The sequence below is a fragment of the Canis lupus genome, chromosome 32 (genome assembly GCF_011100685.1).
Source record: "Canis lupus familiaris isolate Mischka breed German Shepherd chromosome 32, alternate assembly UU_Cfam_GSD_1.0, whole genome shotgun sequence".
Classification (NCBI taxonomy): Eukaryota; Metazoa; Chordata; class Mammalia; order Carnivora; family Canidae; genus Canis; species Canis lupus.
In genome coordinates this window covers 27,015,104-27,039,796 of record NC_049253.1, presented here as the reverse complement: position 1 = coordinate 27,039,796, position 24,693 = coordinate 27,015,104, and the positions used below count along the sequence as shown (strand labels likewise).

The 24,693-nt window shown below is 36.1% G+C and overlaps 1 protein-coding gene across 12 annotated transcripts in view; it reads right to left on the bottom strand.

Moving 5' to 3' along the window:
• Positions 1 to 538: 538 nt before the first annotated feature.
• The window catches only part of SNCA (synuclein alpha), a 166,566-nt gene continuing 142,411 nt past the window's right edge, over positions 539 to 24,693 (bottom strand). For 8 of the 12 annotated variants that reach the window (XR_005382856.1, XR_005382860.1, XR_005382853.1 and 5 more), the window contains 4 exons: positions 13,779 to 13,837; positions 12,127 to 12,232; positions 11,413 to 11,575; positions 3,706 to 3,789 (listed from right to left, as the gene is read on the bottom strand). Coding sequence is in view for 3 of the 12 variants with exons in the window: in XM_038582144.1 (XP_038438072.1) it covers positions 1,432 to 1,464; positions 3,706 to 3,789 (117 nt within the window). In the remaining 9 variants the exon portion in view is untranslated. Of the gene's footprint in view, positions 1,465 to 3,705; positions 3,790 to 11,412; positions 11,576 to 12,126; positions 12,262 to 13,778; positions 13,838 to 24,693 lie in introns of those variants that run through there. The other 4 variants (XM_038582144.1, XM_038582143.1, XR_005382861.1 and 1 more) reach the window with 3 other exon arrangements.

The following is a 24,693-nucleotide window of genomic DNA, read 5'->3' as shown; positions in this document are numbered from 1 at the left end:
GAATAAATCCCAATTTATTGTGGTGAATGATTTTTGTATTGTACTGTCAAATTCCGTTTTCTAATATTGTGTTGAGGATTTTACATCTATGTTCATCAGAGATATTGGCCCATAGTTTTCTTTTTTTGCAGTGTGTTTGTTTGGATTTGGTATCAGGATAATGCTGGACTCACAGAATGAACTTAAAAGCTTTCCTTCCTCTTCTATTTTTTGGAATAGTTTGAGAAGAACAGTTATTAGCTTTTCTTTAAATATTAGGTAGAATTCCCCTGTCAAGTTATCTGGTCCTGGACTCTTGTTTGATGGAGTTTTTTGACTACTAATTTGATTTCATTGCTAGTAATTGTTTTTTTTTTTTTTTTTCAAAATTTCTAAGAATTTATCCATTTAAATTGAAATTTCTTAAGGTAATGGTTTGGTAGTCCCTAGAAATGTTTAAAGGCATTTCCCAAGGTGGTGGATTGGGGGGGGGTTGATTTAAAAAATAATAAAAATAAAATGCTGGGTTAAACAAAGTTAGTCAGATTCTCTCAAAGCCTTAATGTGCTAATATGTTTTATTAATATTTGAAGCAGACATAGTCAAAATAATTTCTTAAACTCACTATTCCATGGAACCCATTTTTTTTTTCCCATATAACCTCTTAAGACACCACTGCATGTCAGGATACTTTGGGTAGTGTTGCTTCAGTGAATTTCCAGAGTAAAGGATTAATGTTCCATCTTGTCTGCTTAATTCTTCTAAAATTCCTTCTCCTTCAAATGGCTGTCAAGAGCTTTAAGTGAATTGTGTCAGTTCTCAGTTCATATTGTTATAAGCATGATTTTATTATTAAAGTGAGATGGGATTAAAAATAAGATTTTTGTAATGAGATAACATTTTAATTTTCAGCATTTATATATAAACACAAATTAATAAAACACATCACAAAACAGTAAAATTTCATAGTTAATATTTATAGGTGCATAGTTTCATGCTAACATGTTTCTATGTATTGTATATATTAACAAATTTCACAACACATCATTATTTTTTAAACAGAAATAATCATTAAAAGACACCTAGAAATCTTATAATATATGATAGTAAATCACAACTTCTCAATAACAGCAACAAAAAAATAGTGAAGATTTAGAAATAAGTGGTAGTCACTTAGGTGCTTTAATTTAACATTTTAGATTTGAAGCCACAATATCCACACAGCACACAAGGGAGGACCCTGCTACCATATAATCACTTCAGTGAGAGGGAAGCACTGAAATGCTGAGTAGGGGCTGGTACAGATAACTTCAATCACTGCTGATGGAAGAGTTTAAAATACACTGTAAAAATTTTGAGAAAATGTTATGACTGGGCATTTTGGAACTGAGTACTTGTAGAGGATGGAACATCTGTCAGTAGGTCTCAAGAAACTGGGAGCAAAAGTATTTCTTAGGCTTCGGGTTCATAGTCTTGATACCCTTCCTAATATAAAGAAAATCAGAAAGAAAACTATTATTAGTTTTAGTCATCAGTAATGAAGGATTTAGGGTGAATGAGATAGGACATGGCTCACCACCTTGAATGAAGGTTATAGTCATAATAGTTTTGTAACTATTCAGTTATATACAATATAATTCTGTGTTTTGTCTTCCTGTCAAATATAAAAGTGAATTATCCTGCTCAGAGTTCGGATATCTGAATTTTACTTTCACATGCCATTTAACAATCACATATTCTAGTCCTGTAGGACAAGTTAGTTGCTCTATCTTGCTCCCAGTTTCCTCAACTGTACTTTGTGAGAGTCAAATAAAGTAGCCTAAAAAAAAAAAAAAATTAAGTAGCCTAAAAAGCCTCTTCCAGGGCTAAGATGCCCTAATTCTTAAAAGGAGAAAGATATTAAAGGCAAGTGATGTTTTCTCTCCTTTTGCTCTCTCAATGAAAATCTCTTCATCCATGGCTTCAATTATTACTTCCATTCTAAACCCCCTCTCCCCATACAAAACATGGATAACATCCACAATAAAGATATTAATGGTGTTACCTAAAGTGCTCAGATTAGTCCTCCTAAAGAACAGCTCTTAATTAGAATCCTGCTTTATTTATTTATTTACTTATTTATTTTTTAGGATCCTGCTTTAAAATGAACAAATGTACCTTCCTCAATTCAAGTTGCTTTCTGAATATAGTACAAACTTAAATGGGAAAGTTCTTCTAGTATTCTACAACTTGCCTTTGACCCTCTCTGCAGCCTTAATCTGTCACTATTCTCTCTGTTCCCTAACCTCAAATCCTATTTACTCACTGTTCCTCAGACATATCCTTATGCATGTTCAGACATGCGTGCCTTGCTTCTGATATTACCTAGTGCTAGAATGTCTTCCTTTCATTTTGGCCTACCACATCTCCCCTCCCCTCCCACACAGATCAACACCAACTCTTCTATAAAAGTCCCGATCACTCTAACCAGATCCTGTAAATTATTATACTTTTTTATGTATCTTGAATATTTTTGCCTCTGTGATGCTTAATACATAGAAGATAGTCAACAATATTTAAAGGAATCATCATGAATAAACAATTAAATTTGTATTTGTTTTCATCAAGCCTATTAGAATGTAAATGCCTTATGTCCTGGTACTATCAACTAATCTTGTATTTTCTACAGTATTTAGTATTGTGCTATGCATAAAAAGATGCAAAAATTTTGGTAAAATCTAATTAAGTAAAGAAACAATTTAATTTCATTTGTGTAAATGAGATTATCAATATGCCTTTTACTGATGCCATGAAGAATAATATATAATCTAACTACAAAACATTTTAACTGAATTTTCAATGAATAATATATCTTCTTTGCTTGTGATGTCTTGTGCTGGTATTAGGGAAATGCGGTCCTCATGCAATTAATTGGAGAGTAATCTTTCCCCTTTTAGGGGAGAAGAGAAATTAATTGGTATTAATTGTAATTAATAGTTATTATCCCTTAAATGTTTGGTAGAATTCATCAGTGAATCTGTCTGGTCCTGGGATTTTCTTTGTGGGTATATTTTTTTTAAACAATAATCCAATCTTTTTACTTTGTTATAGATCTTTTCAGATTTTCTATTTCTTCTTGAGTCAGCTTCATTCATCTAAAAGTATTTTTAAATTTTCCTTATGATACATTTTTCTATTAAACTTATTTTCAAATCCAAATTAACCATCAAAATTCTAGATTGAAGTACATCAGTTGCTGCAAACCATGCATTTATCATATTTCTATTCTCTAAGTTTTGTGGGTAACTTATTTTACTATGAAAATAGTTTGCTGGAAATGTGTAGCAAATAATAATTTTCCTTAGGCATTCAATTGATTTCCCCAACCTTCCATTTTGAGATTTATTTTAGAAAGTAAGGTTTTTAATAGAATAATTTTCTAATTCAGGCATCAGCAAATGCTTTCTGTAAAGGGTAAGCAAGTACATCTATTAGGTTGTGTGAACAACATAGTATCTCTGTTTAAACAACTCTTTACAAATGTAAAAACCACTTTTAGCTTTCAAGTTGTCTGCACAATACATATTTTGGATTTGGCCAATTTGTCCCTCAAGAGAATAAATCACTTTCACTAAGGACAAATGGAAGGAAAATCTGATGGTGATAGATTTTTGGTACTGCTTAATAGAAAGACCCAACTTGAATTCCTGAAGTTTATTTTCAGAGTTGTAGGATACAAAATTTTACCTCAGAAGGCATTTCATATGCCTCATTGTCAGGATCAACAGGCATATCTTCCAGAATTCCTTCCTGTGGGCCTCCTTCTTCACTCTAAATGGGAAGCACAAAAGGAATATGATGAGGTACTAATTTTTACTTTTAGAAAATTAAGCACACTTTGAAAAACATCTTATATACATATAATACTGGTAATAATTTTGTAAAAATGCTACTCCTTAATATTACTGCTGGCATTCTAAACTATACAATACCTTTGCAGAAATATTATAGTAGTATGTGTTGTTAACCCTAAAAATGTACAAAATTTTTACCCAAGTAATTCACTACTCAGCAAGTAGTCCAAAGATGTTTTCACAGGATCAATGACAGCATTTTTCACACACACACACATAAAATGTTAACCTAAATGTTCAACAGAAGATAAAAAGTTTAGAAAATTATAATTCATCTACTCAATAGATTATTATGAAGATATGTATTAACTATGGCATGAAAATTATATAATAAAATGAGGAACCTTTTAGAAGACAAAGTTGTATATATTATGGACATAACCAATGTATTATTCAGATACAAAGCTAAAAAGATTGAAGAAAATCCAAAAAAATTAAAGCACTTTTTATTGGGTAGTTATGTTTTCACTTTTTTGTAAGTTAGCTTATATACCATTTATAATGTAAAAGCATATGTATTTTATAATTTATTTTTAAATGATGGCAAAGAAATTATTTTTTAAAATTTCAAAATTTAAACTATATGTATATATAGTTTCAATAGGAGAGAGAGAGAAAGGAAGACAGAGAGGAAGAAAAATCAAATACATGATCCACAAATTTTTTAGATCTCCCCCCTTAGAAATAAGATACCATAAAAGTCAACTTGAATTCATGTCTTTACTAATATCTTTCATTAAATACCCTTTGTTGCTTTGTATTTATTCCATTAAAGTTCACTGAAAATTGAAAAAGCAGAGAGGCAATGTGAGCCTAAAATGGAGTTACTCAAAAAGATCAAATAGTCTCTCAGCCAATATAGCTTATGTTTAAAAATATGCCTTGTGTAAGATCTCCTATCTTCATCATGAAAGTGACTGACAGGTAGGCAGAGAGACAAAGAAATGGCTTCCCACGTGAAAAGTCAAATTAATGTTCATTCTTAAATTAGCTGGACCAAGAAGTTTATAGATCATCTTCTCCTGCCCAATTCCCTCCTTACAAACAACGTCCAGGTTATATATAAATGAAATCAAATATAAAAACTTCCCAAAATAACTTACTTCTAAATGTGGAATAAAAATACTGTTTCCATAGTGCTTTACCTCTTACCACAAGACAAAAATATAGGCTCTCCTGTATAGTGGTTAGACATGAGGTCTGTAGTATAACAAGACTTGAGTTCAAATCTTAACTTCTCTAGATTCTAGATTTTTAAAATTGAAGTACAATTAACATATAATGTCATATTAGTTTCAGGTGTGCAACATAATGATTCAACAATTCTATACATTACTCAGTGCTTACCACAATGAATGTAATCACCATCTGTCACCAAACAATGTTATTATCTTATTGACTATATGCCCTATACTGTACATTTCATCTCTGTGACTTACTTATTTTATAACTGGAAGTTTTTAGTTTTAATCCACTTGAGTTCATTCCCCTACCTACTTTTCCTCTGGCAACCACCTGTTCTCTGAATTTCAGAGTCTGTCCTTTGTTCACTTCTTTTATTTCTTAGATTCCACATATGAGTGAAATCATATGGTATTTGTCATTCCCTGGTCTGACTTATTTAACTTAGCATTATATTCTCTAGGTCTTAGCAGTATTGCTGCAAATGGCAACATTTTATTCTTTTTATGGGTAATACTCCTCTGTGTGTGTGTGTGTGTATGTGTGTGTGTATACACAGGTAATAAATACCTCATTATGGTTTGGATTTGCATTTCCCTGATGCTCAGTGATGTTGAGCATCTTTTCATGTGTCTGTTAGCCATCTGTGTGTCTTCTTTGGAAGATGCCTACTCAGGTACTCTGATTTTTAAAATTGCACCTTTTTTAAAAAATATATTGTATAAGTTCTTTATATATTTTGGATATTAACTCCTATTGTATATATCATTTGCAAATATCTTCCTCATTCAGTAGCTTGCCTTTTTGTTTTGTTGATGGTGCAAAAAGTTTATTTTGGTATAGTCTCAATAGTTTTTTGTTTTGTTTTGTTTTTGTGTCTGTTGCCTAAGGGGACATATCTAAATGTTTCTACAGCTGATGCCAAGGAAATTACTGCCTATGTTTTCTTTTAGAAGTTTTATGGTTTCAGGTCTCACATTTAGGTTTTTAATTCATTGTGAGTTTATTTTTGTGCATGATATATGAAAGTGGTCTAGTTTCATTCTTTTGCATGTAACTATCCAGTTTTCCCAACACCATTTATTGAAGATACTGTCTTTTCCCCATTGTAAATTCTTGCATCCTTTGTTGGAGATTGATTGACCATATAAGCATGGGCTTATTTCTGGGTTCTCTATTCTCTTTGATTTATCCATGTGACTGTTTTTGTGTCAGTACCATACTGTTTTGATTACTATAGCTTTGTAATATATCTTGAAATCTGGGATTGATACCTCCAGCTTTATTCTTCCTCAAGATTGTTTTCATGTTTGGGATATCTTGTGATTCCATACCAATTTAAAAACTGTTTATTTCTGTGAAAAATGCCATTGGCATTTTGATAAGGATTGCACTGAATCTGTATAGTGCTTTAGGCTGCCTGCACATTTTAACAATACTAATTCTTCTATGAGAATGAATATTTTTCCATGTATTTATGTCATCATGAATATCTTTCATCAAAGTTTTACAGTTTTCAGAGTTCAGGTCTTTCATCTCCTTAATTAAGTTTATTCCTAGGTATCTAATTTTTCTTAGTGCAACTGTAAATGGGACTGTTTTCTTAATTTCTCTTTCTGCTACTTTGTTATCTGTGTATAGAAATGCAACAGATGGGCAGCCCAGGTGGCTCAGCAGTTTAGCGCCTCCTTCCACCCAGGGTGTGATCCTGGAGTTCCGGGATTGAGTCCCACATCAGGCTCCCTGCATGGGGCCTGCTTCTCCCTCTGCCTGTGTCTCTGCCTTCTCTCTCTCTCTCTGTGTCTCTCATGAATAAATAAATAAAATCTTAAAAAAAAAAAAAGAAATGCAACAGATTTCTGTACATAATTTTGTATCCTGCAACCTTATGGAATTCATTTATCAGTTCTAGTAGTTTTTTTGCTGGAGTCTTCAGGGTTTTCTATATGTAGTATCATGTCATCTGCAAATAGTGAAAGTTTTATTCTTCCTTATCAATTTGTATGCTTTTTATTTTTCTTGTCTGATTGCTGCAGCTAGAACTTCCAGTACCATGCTGAATAGAAGTAGTGAGTGGGCATTCTTGTCCTGTTCTTGATCTTAGGGGAAAAGCTGTCAGTTTTTCACCATTGAGTATGATGTTAGCTGAGGTATTTTCCATATATAGCCTTTATTATGTTGAAGTATGTTCGCTAAAAACATAATTTTGTTGAGAGTTTTTTTTTTATCATGAATGGATGTTGTATTTTGTCAATGTTTTTTGACATCGATTGAAAGGATCATATGGTTCTTATCCTTTCTCTAGTTAATATGATGTATTATATTGATTGATAAGCAAATACTGAACCACACCTGCATACCTCAAGAAATCCCAATTCATTGTGTTGAATGATTTTTCTAATGTATTGTCAAATTCCATTTGCTAATATTGTATTGAGGATTTTACATCTATGTTCATCAGATATATTGGCCTGTAGTTTTCTTTTTTGCAGTGTCTTTGTCTGGTTTTGGTATCAGAGTAATGCTGGCCTCATAGAATGAATTTGGAAGTGTTCCTTCTCCCTTGTTCCCCACTCTGGCCTCCCCTTCCTCCTCCTCCTTCTATTTTTAGATGGATTTTTTTTTAAGATTTTTATTTATTTATTTGAGAGAGAGAACACATAGAGGGAGAAGGAGAGAGAGAAGCAAACTTCCTACTGAGCAGAGAGCCTGTCTTGGGGCTCAATCCCAGGACCTCAGGCCCATGACCTGAGCTAAAGGCAGATGCTTAACTGACCAAGCCACCTGGGTGCCCCTATACACATTTATATATACATATATGTATGTATATATACATTAGATCCATCTTGCCTAATCTGTTGTTCAAAACCACTGTTTCCTTGTTGACTTTCTGTCTGGATGATCTATCCATTGTGTAATGAAGCGTTAAAAGTCCCCTACTCTTACTGTATTACTGTAAGTAACCCAGGATTGAGTCCCACCTGGGGCTCCCCGTGAGGAGCCTGCTTCTCCCTCTGCCTGTGCCTCTCTCTCTCTCTCTCTCTCTCTGAGTCTTTCATGAATAAATAAATAAAATCTTTAAAAAAATAAAGTCTATTTTGTCTGATAAATATTAATACCCCAGATTTTTAGTTTCCATTTCCATGGTAAATGTCTTTCTGTTTCTTCAATCTGCATGTATCTTTAGGTCTGAAGTAAGTATCTTGTAGATAGCATATAGATGGGTCTTATTTTCTATCTGTTCAATCACCCTGTGTCTTTTCATTGGAGCATTTAGACCATTTACATTTAAAGTAAGTATTGAGAGGTATGTACTTCCTGCCATTTTGTAACTTGTTTTATGTTTTTTTGTTTGTTTGTTTGTTTGTTTTTTGTTTTTTTGTTTTTTTGTTTTTTTTTGTCATTCTTCTCTGTTTCTTTCTTCTTCCCTTCCTCTCTTCCCTTTTGGTTTGATTGGCTTTCTTTAGTGTTATGCCTGGATTCCTTTCTTCTTGTGTGCATGCTTATTATAAGTTGAAGATTTGTGATTACCATTAGGTTCATATATAACATCTTATGTGTATAGCAGTTTATATTAAGTTGATGGTCAGTTAAGTTTGAACACATTCTAAAAGCACTAAATGTTTACAACACCTCCCCCTTTCTATGTATATGGTGTCATATTTTATATCCTTTTACTTATAAATCCCTTGACTGACTTTTGTAGATATAATTGGCTTAACTGTTTTTGCATTTTAATCTCCATTCAGGTTTTACAAATAATTAATCTACTATCTTTATTATGTTTGCTTTTTATTTAAAAACTTTTATTTATTTATTTGAGAGAGAAAGAGAGAGAGAGAGAGAGAATGAGTGAGAGAGAGCATGGGGCAGAAAGAGATGGAGAAGCAGCCTCCCGCTGAGCCAGGACCCTGAGATCATGACCTGAGCTGAAGGCAGATGCCTAACCAAATGAGCCACCCATGTGCCCTTACATGTTAGCATTTGCCTGTCAATGTTTTTTTTTTTTTTTTTTAATGTTTTTCTTTCATACTTTTCTTACTTTAGTTATGGCTTTTTCTTTCCATTCAAAGAATTCCATTTAGTGTTTCTTAGAAGGCTGGTTTAGTAGTGATTAACTCCTTTAACTTTTTTTGTCCAGGAAACTCCTTATCCCTCCTTCTGTTCTGAATGATGACTTTGCTGGATAGAGTATATATCCTTGGTTGTAGGTTTCTTTCTTTCAGCGCTTATAATATATCATGCCACTCTTTTCTGGCTTGCAAAGTTTCTGCTGAAAAATCAGCTGATAGCTTTAGTGGTTCCCTGCTCTTTTTTTTTTTTTTTTAAAGGTTTTATTTATTTATTTGAGGGGGGAAAGTAGGGAGAGAAGCAGAAGGAGGGGGACAAGCAGACTCCACATAAACACAGAGCCAGATGCAGGGCTCAATCTCACAATCCTGAGTTACTACCTGAGTCAAAACCAAGAGTCTACACTTAACCAACTGTGCCAAACAGGTGCCCCATGTTTACTTTTCCCCTTGTATGTAACCATTTTCTCTTCTCTTGCTGATTTTAAAATTCTCTGTTTATAACATTTTCTTGCCATTTTAATATGTTGTCTTGGTGTAGATCTCCTTGGTTAGTCTTGTTAGTTGTTCTCTGTATTCCCTAGATCTGAATGTCTGTCTCTGTCCCCAGATTAGGAGAGTTTTCAGCTATTATTTCTTCAAAAAATGTTTTGCCTCCTTCTCTACTCTCCTTCTGCTATTTCTATAATGCAAATGTTATTATACTTGAAATCGCTACATTTCCTCAACATATTCTTTTTTCTTTTTTTTTTTTTTTTGAGATGGGGGGAGTAGAGGGAGAAAATCTTAAGCAAGCTCCGTACCCAGTGCAGAGCCTTACAGTATAGGCTTGATCTCACAACCTGAAATCACTTGAAATTACTACATTTCCTCAACCTATTCTTTTTTCTTTCTTTCTTTCTTTTTTTTTTTTTTTGAGATGGGGGGAGTAGAGGGAGAGAATCTTAAGCAAGCTCCATACCCAGTGCAGAGCCTTACAGTACAGGCTTGATCTCACAACCCTGAGAGCATGACTTGAGCCAAAATCAAGAGTTGGCCACTTAACTGACAGAGCTACCAGGTGCCCCAAAATCTATTCTTATTTTTAATTTTTCTTTTTGTTGTTTAGCTTGGTTTCTTTCCCTTAGCCTATTTTCCAGATCATTGACTCATTCTTCTGCATCTTCTAATTTGCTCTTGATTCCCTCTACTATATGTATGTTTTGTTTTGTTTTGTTTTGTTTTAATTTCAGTTACTGAGTTCTCCATCTCTGACTGGTTCTTTTTTTATATTTTCTTTTTGCTAAAAGTCTCACTGAGATTATCCACTATTTTTCAAAGTGCAATGGGTATCTTTATGACTATTACTTTGAGTTCTTTATTAGGCATATTGTTTATCTCTACTTCATTTAGCTTTTTTTTACTGTGTATTTGTCCATTATTTCATTTGGGATATATTCCTCTGTTTCCTCATTTTGTCTCATTCTGTGTTTGTTTCAGTGTATTAGGATGGCAGCTATGTCTCTCAGTCTTGAAAAATAGTGGCCTTATGAAGAAGTCCTGTGGCACAATGTCCCCTGCCCACCAGAACCAGGCATTTCAAAGGTGTCTCTTCTGTGGGATGTGTGTACCCTACTGTTGGGGTTGAGCTACAGACTGAAGCTATTTGTCTTCAGTCCTGTCAGCTGCAATGACCCACTTTGCCTCCTGTGGATGTACCATTCAAGACTTGGTCCCTGTGCTGTTGAGGGGTCTGTCTGAGGATGCCCCGGCTTTTAGGTGGGGCATATCAGCAGTTGGGCTAGCTGTCTGCACTCACTCTGTCTGCCACAGGTATAAATATACCAAACAGCAAAATGCTCTCCTGATTGGGCCCCTGAGAGGCTTCCAATGATGGGCAAGGTTAGCAGTCAGACCAGATTTCTTTTTTTTTTTTTTTTTTTTTTTTTTTTTATGATAGACACAGAGAGAGAGAGAGAGAGAGGCAGAGACACAGGCAGAGGGAGAAGCAGGCTCCATGCACTGGGAGCCTGATGTGGGATTCGATCCCGGGTCTCCAGGATCGCGCCCTGGGCCAAAGGCAGGCGCCAAACCACTGCGCCACCCAGGGATCCCCCAGACCAGATTTCTATACCTAGTCTGTCTGCCAGGAATGCAGGTGCACCAAAAGGCAAAATGCTATTCCTGCACATCATCTAAAAGGCTCAGCTGCTGGAACTGTGGGTGTGCTGTTGTATGTAGTTTTCTTCCCCTCCTGCCAGGGAAAGAATCACTTTGGAATGGCAACAGCCTTTGCTGGAGCTACTTACAGTGTGTGTTGATGCAGGAGCTTCTTTGGAAGGATGTCTTGCTGACACAGGTGAGTTAAACAGGTTAGGTCTGCAGGGGAATGTGGGCATCACGCATATGGTGCTAGCAAGGGAGTCAGACACTGTTCACACTGATTCTTGCAAGTGTCCTCTTCCATCTAGTCTGGGAGATGGGAAGATAAATGGTACCCACTGGCACTTTTATTCTTGGATAAGTCTCCTGAAGATCCCTGTCCCTTCAACACAGATTCTGGGACTAGTAAGTAACTCTCCTTCATATATATCACAGATTTTCTTAAACAGCTACATCTATGCCTTTTCTCCCTGGGTTATTTACTATGCTGGTTCTTTAAGGGCAGAGACTCAGTTTCTTATCACCCTCTAGCTCTCCCAGAACTAAGCCTGCTGATTTTAAAAGTACTTGGAGTTAAGCTCCACCGATAGCAAAAGCTCACCAAGTTAAGCCCCACTGTTTTTCAAGGCCAAATGTTATAGGAACTCATCTTCCTAGTGCTGGTTCCCCAGGCTTGGGTGGGGTTTTATCTTGTTTCTTTTGTTTGTGATGCCCCCCCAATTTGTGATTAGTCCTCACTGGGGGTTTGGTTCCCAATTATGTATCTGCCCCTCCAATACTGTTCCATGTGACCCCTTCTTCATGATTAGCTGTGGAAAGTCTGTTCTTCCAGTCTTTGGGATAACAGATGTAGCTGTTACCTTGGTGTGTCCATGGGACCAGCTGAATTCAAGATCTTCCTGGTCTCCCAGGTTCTAGTTGTGATGTTGGGCAATTTTCTTAAGGTTTTTCTAAGCACCAAATAGCCTCAGTGAAAAAATGGGGCAGCAATTCATCTTTTAATTAGGAGGAGCAAGTGACATCATTAATCTATTAGTATTTAGGTAACTTTTAGTGATAGTCAAGTATGAGGAAAATAAAGTAAACCTGTTGTTAAAAAGAAAACCACAGGCCTAAAATAGAATCACTTATGTTAAGGACCCAAGTCTTAATGCCTAACCTAATTGTAGTTTTAACATCCCCAAGAATATGAACTTTAACCTGCCAAACTAATTTCCTGGCCAACACTAGGAGGCAATCTGCTCTTAGACCATTTCTGTTCCCCTTAGGAGTGTGATCTTGCCTAAAATAATTCATTCACTGTTAATAATTTCCTTTCCCCCCATTCCTTCTCTGTCTTTAAATTTTTTTCCTTTTCTGAAGCTTGATGGAACTCTTTTCTATTTGCTTGACTCATAAATCACTGAGTAAAGCCAATTGCATCATCAAATTTGCCCAGTTGATTTTTTTTTTTTTTTATAACAGATTTGGTGGCAGTATTGACAACTGAAATGAACTTCTGACAGCATTCAGGGACAAGAAACAGAGGCACAATGCCTCACCAATCCTTTTGAGTTTCTTGTCTTTTTTTACTATTTCTGAGGACCATTGGTGAGTTCCTTTCAATTTGAACTCTGTTCTTTTTACGTCAAGGTTCCAATCTAAATGGCTTTACACTGTAGAGTTAATAGGCCAGTGTAGGCTGACAGGAAACTCTCTAACAGAATGCCCATCCTCAGCCCTTGTTTCCATCTGCAATTTCAGTTTGGAATCCCTTCCCCAGTTTCAGTCCACAGTCTCCATTAATGGAATCTGCTGGTTTAGTTCACATTAGGAATTGCTGGTGGTGCATATAGAAACTTTCACTGGCAAGTCCACAGCAACTTCTTAAATCCAGCTCTTGGTGCTATCCTCAGATTCCATATGGAAAACTGCAGCTGCCACCAGAAGTCCTTAATTTGTTTAGAATCAGTCCAGAGTCCCCATTCTTTGTGGTCTGCTGGTTTAATCCTTTTCCTAGCATCTAGTTCTTTGCTTACTGCTGGTGTCATGGTTCTATTTACTTGGTAAATATTGGTTTCTGTTAATGGACACCTGAGGTAAAGGCTAATTGCTAAAGGGAATCTTGGATGCCAAAGAGCAGCAAAAATTTGTGGACATAGATTGAGCATTTAAGAAATCTAAGCCTCTCACATTAGGATAAGTTGGTTTAAAAAAAAAAAAAAGGATAAGTTGGTTACACAATGGGTTAGGTAGACCCTAGGTCACCCAACTTCAAGACAGCTTTCCGTGCAACATGGTACACTGTAAAACATGCATAATTCCCACCCCAACTGCATATCCCTTTTAGATATGAGTTTGGCCCTGAGAAATGCAAAGACTTGGCTAATGGGATCTTTAAACTCTAAACATTTCTAAAAACTATGGTCTCAGAATCTGTGAATATCTACAGAAGTGGCAAAATTTTACTAAAAACAATCTAGAATTACAATGGCTGTTATGAGGAATGTTCCAATTAGGTAAGATCACTTACGAAGTGTCCTTGAAGGTAAAGCCTTCAAAATTCCAAAAATAGCTTCATTGAAAAATTTACTACAAAAAAAAAATGATAAAAAAATTAAAAAGATACAAAAGATAACTAGTACAAAAGACTATAAGATTCATGTAACTGTTGGGATGCCTGGATGGCTCAGCAGTTTAGTGCCTGCCTTCAGCCCAGGGCGTGGTCCTGGAGTCCCGGGATCGAGTCCCACATCGGGTTCCCTGCATGGAGCCTGCTTCTCCCTCTGCCTGTGTCTCTGCCTCTCTCTCTCTCTCTCTCTCTCTCTGTCTGTCTCTCATGAATAAATGAATAAAATCTTAAAAAAAAAAAGGAAAGAAAGAAATCCACCAATAACCTTATAGACACCCCTGTATCTACCTTAGAATGAGGGCCCCCATATAAGTTTTGCATTATCATATCTGTCTCATGGTTAAACACTTTTAAACAAGATCTCTGATTATATGTTTATGTGTGTCTACTATAGAGTGTGGCATTTTCTACCTCTGGATGGCATTACTAAAATTTGTATATAGCTCCGTTTAATTGGCATAACAATAAGCACTTATAACTTAAGAATTTTTTAGAAAAAAAATCTCAGAGAGTAAAACAAATGCTTTTTGGATTCACAGGACTGGGAAATATTCAGTATTAAGGGTAATTTCAGGTTGCTGGTTGATTATAATAAATATATCTTAGACTTACCAACACTGACTACAAGGCAAACATATAACCTTTTATTCTGTGCAGGCTTACTAGTCAAATAAGTTCATGTGTGTCTACTGCAAAATTTTTCAGGAAAAAAACCCAGAAAACCTTAGAATAATGGCTGATTTTGTCTAATGTTTCAGGTCTAAACATAATCAAGAATAAGGAAATTAATAAGTATAAATAAAATTAAAATGTCTTAAGTGAATTTCCTCAAATAATTTTGGTAACCTGATACTTTAAAGTTTTACTAAGAGATGAGTTAAGGTAAATTCATTAAGTATCAAGATTATTTCCAAATATAAAATGTTAACCACTGAAAATAAGCTTAGTCCCTTTTTACTTGCTTTTATAGAGGAATCAAAATATTTGTACCTAATAGTAAACATGTTTTATGCCACATTGAGAAATTTTCTATGAAAAAAAGCAGAAATTATAAAAAGTATATTTCTAGAAATAAAAAGCATAAGTTTGTCTTCACAGAATGCCAGTGTAAAAGAGCTTTCATAATTGTTTACTTCTTAGTTAAGGTTCCTGAGAGTTGATAATTCTAATTGATATATGTAATTAAAGCTAATAGAAATAATAAGGGAAGCAACTCTGTATGCAAGAGAAGAAAGATGCTTGCTTTTGGTAAAAGAAGGTATGAAGAATGGAGATACATTCTAGGTCAAGGGGGAAAAAAAAGCGATTTTGACTTAAAGTAAGACTGCTTATTGAAAGGCAAAAAATATAGGACAAAATTCAAATGTAAAAAAGATAGTTGAAGAAGATTGTGGAACAAAATGTATGAAATTTTAATGTATAATCAAGCTAAAATCAATATGAACTTATTAAAGAATGAGTTTAAATATTAAAAGTACACAACTCTAAAATTAGAATGTGGCTTTCTTTTCTGTTAAGACAGAATTTTCTTAGATTATTCTTGTGCTCATTGTTTACAATTTCCAGTTAAGGTTTTTCTTTAATATAATCTGCTCAGAAAAATAAAGATTGTATGTTTTGCATTTATCAGGTCTTTGATTACTTAGGGTTCCCCCCCCCTTAGGAATCTTTTCAATATTAAAAGAGCTAAGGCTTGACTTCTAAAGAAGATGAAGTAGGAGGATTCTAAGCTCCCTGTCCTATAGATACAGCTACGTAACACCCACATCAGTGTAATTGACTCAGAAAATGGCTCAAAGACTGGCAGGACAGACTCTACAAATAAATGTAGAGAAGAGGCCACACTGAAGAGAGTAAGAAGGGCTGAGACTTGTTAGGAGCAAACTAACCCACTGTCTATGGGAGGAACGGACCGTGCTGCCATGGAGAAAGGAGAGAAACAGACCCTCACACCAGGCACCCCAGGCACAGGGATCCCACATGGGGAACACGAATATCCCTAACATTTAGCTTTGAAAACCAGAGGGACTTAATTTCACGGGTTCTTACAAATAGCAGGGCTTAACACCTGGAACTTTAAAAATGAGCATGCTTGGCCCTAGGAGAGCCAGGAGGGTGATGGGACAGTCCATTCCCTTAATGAGATAAGACAGTAAACAGCCGCATGGTGATACAGCAGAGAACAGCAGTTTGAAAAACACCTGGGGTGTACACAGGAGGGAGATTTGTTTATTAATCTCAGAGCTTATGCTCAAGGGGCAAGGGTCTTTGGGAGACTTATCCAGTAACAAAAGAGATGGCAGGTGCCATTTCCCTACCTTGCCCTCCAACCTAGATACATAGACAGCTGCAAGAACCAGCAAAGTGCCAACCAACAGGGTGCCCCGCCACTGGAGGCTTCTGCAGTTCCACCTCATCCAACCTTGCCAGCCTGAGCAGTTTCCTGGGTGCCTTCAGGTCCCTTCCTGCAGGGGATCTGCACAGACCTTGCTGGCACTGTGCACACCACCCCCACACTCTCCTGTGAACTCTCCGATTGCAGCCCTGTGGCAGGAGGATTCTAAGTGGCTTCAGGTCTCCTCTTGCTGCAATCATGCATACACCTCACTAACACCATGAGCCCAATTGCTATATTCTCCTATGGACCTGGCCTCTCCAATATGCCTTTGGCCAGAGTCTATCCAGAGTCTATCCAGAGCAGTGCCACGAGCCTGGCAGTGTGCAAGCAGCCCTGATGGGGGTCAGCACCACGTCACTGTGATTCCTACCCCAGGTAGAGGGGAAGATAACCACACATACACACCACTCTGGCTATGGCCCTAGCAATGCACTGGGGGCAGACACGTGGTCTGACTGCAGGCCTTGCCCAACTATGAAAGCTTCTCAGGGAACAATACAAGGAAAGTGCCCTCAGTTTAGTACAACCACAGCTCTAGTAAATGTCTAATCTGATTCAACTCAAGCCCAGAGTGGCCATGTATGAGCCCACTAAATTTGGACAGGAACCAAAATGTCCACAACCGGCAAAGAAAGACATTACAGACAACTGGACTGAAGGCAAAAGTAGCTCAGCCACAATAGTAGGGTATACACAAGACACACAGGAGACACTCTTGAAGTGCCAGGTTCTGATGAACAGGGGACACTGTACTGCGGAAAACCACAGGTCCTCTTCTCCATAAGGCCACTACTTCCAAAAGCAAGGGTCCTAGCTGACTTTCCTAACACACAACAACAGACACAGAGGTTTAGACAAAATAGGGAGACAAGGGAATATATCCCAAATGAAATGAAAGAGCAGGAAAAAAAAATCACAGCATGAGAGCTAAATGGATGGAGATAAGTAATATGCCTGATAGAGAATTTAAAGTACTGATCATAAAGATACTTACTGAACCTTGAGAAGAGTGGAGGACCTCACAAAGAGAAAGAAAACAGAAGAAAGAACGATTCAGAAGGAAAGAACCCAATAACTGAAATTAAATATACACTAGATGGAATAAATACAGACCAGAGAAAGCACAAGAACAGTTCCGCAATCTGCAGGACAGAGTAATGGAAGGCAAAACAGCAGATGTATGTAAAAAAAGCACTTGATAAAGCACAACATCCATTCATGATAAAAACTCTCAACAAGGTAGGTTTAGAGGAAACCTACCTCAGCATAATGAAGGCTTTTATGAACTTTCAGGTTGGGAGGGAGCCAAAGAGAGCACAATCTTCCAAGGTATTTTGGAAACAAGGTTTCCAGAACCGTGAAGGTGCTAGCTATTGTTAGGAAAATGTCATTTATTATTGTTTAGTAAAAACCCAGTCATGGGACCCTTCAGATGTATATCAATGGACCATATGCTTGGATGATGACTGCTAATATATATCTTGGGGTATAGAGAAAAGGAAGTTTCCAAAAGAATTTCTCTATGTTTAAAGTAGACTCATAGGATTCTGAGGGACTAAGGTTGCCTTTTGCCCTTAGCAGTGTCAACATCCAGGCAGCTTTCAAGGACTTGTCAATGGGCTGTCTGCCTCAAGGAAATTTACTTATTTATTTATTTATTTATTTATTTATTTATTTTACTTTGTTTCCCACATCACTATGATCCAGCAATTATGCTACTGAGTATTTACCCAAGGAACACAAAAACACTAGTTCAAAGGGATACGTACATCCCTATGTTCATTGCAGCATTATTTACAATAGCCAAAATGTGAAACAATCTAAGTGTCCATCAGTATTATTATTATTCAGGTATAAAAAAAGAAATCTTGCCATTTGTAATGACATAGATGGAGATAGAGAGTATAATGCTAAGTGAGATAAGTCAGTCAGAGAAAGGCAAGTACCATATGATTTTACTCATAATGGAATTTAAGGAACTATAGAGAACTGATGGTTACCAGACGGGCAGCGGTGGGGGGAATGGGTGAAAATGTTATTAAGGGGTGCACTTGCTGAGATGAGCACCAGGCGATTAAATAAAAACTTAAAAATTTTTTTTTAAAAAATTAAAAAATAAATTAAAAAATTTTTTTAATTTTAAAAAATTAAAAAAAAATAAAAACTAAAAAAAAACATGTTTGTTATCCCTTCTGGTTCAAAGTTAAGACATATTAGTTTTTGATTCTTTCTTTCCAGGGAATAAGTATTTTCTTTTTGTTTTTCTCATTTTATATCTTAAGGATATGGCTTGACTTTCTGTCTGCCTGGAATATGTAGGCTGTCAGTTCTTTTTTTGGCTATCTTTGGGAGTAATTACAGATATTTTAAAAAAATAATATCTTTTACACCTTTTTTGAGGATACCTCTTAGGTCCATGAAGTTGTTTAATACTTCCAGAAATATTTACTGTTTGTCCTACCTAAAACCTGACAAGATATTTTTAAAAGACTTAACAACTCTATAATCAGAAATTTGGCCAAATTGGAAGCTGGTATTCAGAACCTGATATAAAAATTTTAAGCCTTCTCACCTAAGGTAAATATACTCAGAAAAGACATTCTCATGAGTGGATGGGTGTGTCAGTCCTTTGATATCACTACACAGCAACCCCATTCTTTGAGGAATTAAAAACAGCTGTCCTTTTTTTTTTTTTTTTAAAGCAAATGTAGTCTTTACAGGACCAGAAGTACAATTATAGAACCAATTCAAAGACTACCAATATTTTTGACCAATCGCACAACCTCCCCTATTTATCTCAAAATGTGTAGTGTGTTTAAGTATCATAAAAATCCTGGCTTTGAGGGAAAGAGAGTCATTCTAGAAAGTACTTGCATTTTTTCCCTGTGCTATTGAAATGTAAATGTTCAGTGGTCTAACTGGTCCTTTCCAGGAATTTAGTCCATCTCTTTATTTTTTTTTTTTTTATTTATTTATGATAGTCACAGAGAGAGAGAGAGAGGCAGAGACACAGGCAGAGGGAGAAGCAGGCTCCATGCACTGGGAGCTAGTCCATCTCTTTAAAATGCAAATTCCAGGGAGGTAATTTTTATCAAGAAAAAACAAGGGGGAAAGTCATTTAGAACTTGACTTGTCAAGGACAAATACAAATCTTTTAAGTGTCTTCTCTACAAATATTAAAAGAAACCATTAGCCACCTAGGCCAATAACCTTAGATTCATCTAACAGAGCAACAAACTCATCCAACATTTATAGCCAGTAAATTTTGTACCTACTGCATGGCTGTGATATTATTATTAATTATTATTATTATTATTATTTAAATAGTTTATTTATTTACTCATGAGAGACACAGAGAGGCAGAGACATAGAGGGAGAAGCAGGTTCCCTGCAAGGAGCCTGATGCAGGACTAGATCCCAGGACCTTGGGATCATGACCTGAGCCAAACTGAGCCACACAGCCTCCTGGCTGTGATTTAAAAATAGAGTTATAAAGTCTTCATCTGTGGGTATAGTTATGTGTGTCTATAAAAGTGTTGTAAATGTGTTTCTCCCTCTGGATGGCATTGCTAAAATTTGTAAGAGTGGACTTTTGAAGTTAGGCTCTTTTAAGGATTGGCATTCTATAATTCAGGGACAGAAATTAATCCAAATGTTTTTTCAAATTCATGTGAGCTGAAAAAATATTTGAAATACACCAAGTTTAAAGTTGATAGTTTAATTAAAACAAACATGTCTTTAGAGTTAATATAAATTTTCATTCTACCTGACTTGAGTAGCCAAAATAAGTTTATTATCTTTTACAAGATCTATCAACAACAGCACAAAATAGATTAGTATAATGACTAACCTGTGTAATGTTTAATAAAGTTTTTGTAAGTAATCTAAACAGAATTATTAAGAACAAGTAGATGAAATAAAAGATATTTGGAAATGTTAATGTTACATTTGAAAATTTTAAGAGATATGCTTCTAGAAATTTTAAAATGTATTCAAAAATTTGAAAACTTTTTAAATGCTAATATGACCATTCACAACTGCTTACTTCCTAGTTTTCATGAAAAGTCAAGGTTCATAAGGATTAAAGTTCTAATTCATATATGTAATTAAAACTACTAAAAATAAGGGAAACTTCTCTATATTCCAGAAAAGTAGGATATGATTTTCAGAAAAAAAAAGAGATATGAGAAATTAAGATGCACTTTTTGTTGAGGGGGGGAAAAGTAGCTTTGTCCTGAATTGAAGTTAAAGAGAGAAAAAAAAAAAGTCAGAATATATTTTAAAAATTATAATACATAAGAAAAAAAATTATAAAATGTTTATGAACAAGAAACCTTTTAAAATTAATAGGTGGTCAAGCTGGTTAATATTAAATAAATTTATTTTTAAAATAAGTTTTAATATCAAAATAAGCTGCTGCAAAGTTAAAATTTTGTTTTCTCTCCGTTAAAAGGGCAGTTTTCTTGGCCTTTTGGTCTGGTTTTGGTAAGATTATTGTAAAAGATTCTTTACCTCTTAAATACCCAGTTTCATAATGATGTTGATCCTATTTAAATAAATGCTGTATTTTTTTTTAAGATTTTATTTATTTATTAGTAAGAGACACAAAGAGAGAGCCTGATGTGGGACTCAATCCCAGGACCCCAGGACCATACCCTGAGCCAAAGGCAGATGCTCAACCACTGAGCCAGCAAGGCATCCCTTGATAAGTGGTTTAAAATTTTTTTTTTTTTGGGTGGTGGTGGGGGGGGGGGGGCATTTTTTACAAACTTTCCAAATCAAATTCTTTTAAAAATGCCTGTTTACTTGGAAATTCCAAAAAGATTTTTCAAACAAATTGGGCACTGGATAAGTAATTCGCATGGAAACATTGTCAAATGAGTAATACCAAGCCTCCTTTTATTATAGTTATAGGATTGTAGTACATGTAGATAAAGTTCATTCTTCTTCTGAAAAAATGGCCCCTTATTGGCAGATTTTGGTCACCTTCCTGTCCTTGTGATATGGCAACAGTCTACTTCTGATCAGAAAAATTGATACAGCAAATAATGGCTGTAAATTCAATGGAACACCTGTAACTAGACTTCATTAAACTACTAGTTAGTATGGGTTATAAGTATGTTCTTTTTATTGCATATGCATTTTCTGGATAGGTTAAAGCCTTTCCTTGCTCCAGGTCTGATGCCTTCACAGGAAAAACAAAAAACTTAAATGGGGCTGCCCCGATGGCGCAGCAGGTTTAGCACCACCTGCAGCCCGGGGTGTGATCCTGGAGACCCAGGATCGAGTTCCATGTCGGGTTCCCTGGATGGAGCCTGCTTCTCCCTCTGCCTGTGTCTCTGCCTCTCTCTCTCTCTCTCTCTGTCTCTCATGAATAAATAAATAAAATCTTAAAAAAAAAACAACAAAACTTAAATGTACTTCCCACTTGAAGTGTATTTTCCACTATCTCCACTGATCGAGGCACCCATTTCACTGGGCTAATTCTAGGAGCCTTAACAAAAGCTTTACCAACTTGAAATTCTATCAGTATATATAGTCTTTTGCTGATCCCTACCTGTCTCATGCTAGTATGATCAGCTACTCTAAGTCTCTAAGGTTTTATGCTTAAGCCAGTCATCAGTAGGCTAAAGGAGGTTTTCTAGATCCTAATTTTAGAGGAACCTATCAATCATCCTCTGGAATGTAGTGACTGGGTATTCTAAAATGGCACTAATTGAGCACCATTGAAAGAAACTTTAACACATGCCCCTGACCACTGACACTGCTGCAAAACTAAAAGATACTAGAGACCTCTAAACCAAATCCACAAGAAGAGGTATCCTGCTTCCACCCAAGATGCTGGATTAAGAATTCATAGTTTAACTGAAGAGAAAACCCCTTCTCCCTCTTTTCCTTTCCTTTGCTCTGGCATAGGCCTAGAAAGATGATACTCTCATCTGTATCTCCCAGCCCATTGCTAAGGCAGGGACTAACATCTTTGACTTCAGGCTAGAAGAAAACCTAAATGTTCCCTTAATTTTTCACAAGCAGAATAAGACATTGTATTGGTTTATTCTCCTAAATTTATGTTGTTGAGTTAAAAAGGACCTCTCAGGAGGCTTTTGTGATTCAGGATTCACTCATTTTGGTAGGTCCTTATTTCCCTGGTTAGGGATAAATATAAATGAGGCTATAATCAAAAATGTCTCCTTACTTCCTAAAATTATTACAAAATCTTCTAAAGTAATAGTAGCCTAACAAGGGTCCTTAAACTCTCTGGCCAAAGTTCTTCTTGATAATGAAAGAAGCTCTTGGTTATCTTGTAGGTGAGCAAGGAGGTGTTGGCTTTGTCAAATACCACTTGCCATGCCTAGATTTATGCTTTTGAGGAAGCTAACACTCAGATAAGGACAAGCTGCTTGGCTTTTAAAAAGGTGACTTATTTTATTGTGTTTTTCTTCAACTTATTTGATTTTGATTGGTTTGGGTCCTTGGGGACCATGGTTCCAGAGTATACTCTAAATATTGGGGATTATTCTGCTTATATTAATCATAATAATCTCCCTCATGTATTATATTCTCCGGAAAACTTTATTTTTTTACTTTTATTTTTAAAAGATTTTATTTATTTATTCATGAGAGACACAGAAAGAGAGGCAGAGACAGAAGCAGGCTCCCTGCGAGGAGCCCAATGTGGGACTCAATCCCAGGACCCCGGGATCACAACCAGAACCAAAGGCAGACGCTCAACCACTGAGCCACCCAGGTGCCCTTCTCTGGAAAACTTTAAATGTATGTTTGTAGTCACTAACCACCTAGCAAATGACCTCTCTATGACTGGAACACCTAAGGATCAACAACAAAAATTATCAACTTAAAAAATGTCAACTGGAAAACATGATCTACGAATATCACAGAGGTGAAGTAAAAATGTCATGAACGATGGACACCTCACAGAAGAGGGGAAAAGGCCGTGGGAACTTCATTAGCTTAGAGAGATGCTAATGTTTTAAAGTTTGATCACATCTGTCAGTTAAGCTGGGAGTCTGCTCAAAAGAGAGGGGATTGTTAGGAAGAAAACCACAGGCCCAAAATGATGTCACTTCGAGTAAGCTCCCAAAGCGGGGCTTGATACCTATTCTGATGGTAACTTCAACCTCCCCCAGAAATGTCATCTCTATTAATCATTCAAGAATATTTGTCAGTCTGCCACCTGACCACCCTCCCTCCACTTGCTGAATGGGATGCTGCCTCACTTTTATTTAATAAAAGCAATTAGATCTTTAAAGCATACGTAGCTGGATCTTTGTCATTTAACAAATGAAGAAAGAGGGGGAAAATAAGAAGCATAAGCAATCAAAAATAAATCCCAAGATGTTCAATAATTATCAGCACATAGCAAGAATAGGCGTATGCTTTCAGAAAACTTTAACTCATTAAATGCATAAATATATTGTATTTACAAGTCTGACTGCTGAACTTTTTAAGTGTTTTCTGGAGAATGAGATTATTGAATACTTTCTTTTTTTTTTTTTTTTTGAGAGAGAGAGAGAGAGCACTCACAAGCGGGGGTAGGGGTGGGAGGAGCAGAGGGAGAGAGAAATCTCAGCAGTCTCCACACCCAGCATGGAGACTAATGTGGGGCTCAATCTCAGGACCCCAAGACCATGTCCTGAGGCGAGATCAAGACACAGACGCTTAGCTAACTAAGCCATCCAGGTGGCCAAATACATTCATATTTTAATAAATTATTAAACGTAAAAATCTTAAGTAACTATATTATGTTAAATACAGTGGGACAGCCCAGAGAATCACTGGCAGGCACACTATCCTTAGCCACATCTTCCCTAGAAAACTCATTCTTAGGGAGGTTTAGTGATTTGCTCAGAGCTGAATTGGCAGAGGGGACTTCTGACTGTGCTCTTAAGCACTATTCTGAAGTTCTCCAAGAGTTCTGGCATTCAACTGCTTTAATTGAAACATCGATAGATTTCTGTAACTGAGAAATTAGACCTTCTGTCATATCCCTATGTCCAATCTTTTAAGACTTAGTTAAAAACCTATTCCTTATAAATGAAATCCTTATGATTTGATTGCTGAAACCCATCAAAGTATTTTATTCACTAACATTATATGTTCTATGGGGCCGTTGCATCTTATAGAAGCTTACTCAGAAGGAAAAACAATATTAGTTAAAGCACAGGTGAGAATTATCTCTATCACACTACTCTGATGAGTCACCTGTGTGTAGAAAAATCCACCTCGAGGACATAGTGGGCAGGGAACTGGTGAAAGTCGAGGAACTAGTGGGGATGAAGTGACAGTGTAAAAGTTAGGCCTACTCCCATGATGATTCCTGCTACGTTAAGCAAAATCTGTTTTGGTCAAAAAAAAAAAAAAAAAACTGATAGTTTCCTATTTTCAGTTGAGTCCTGT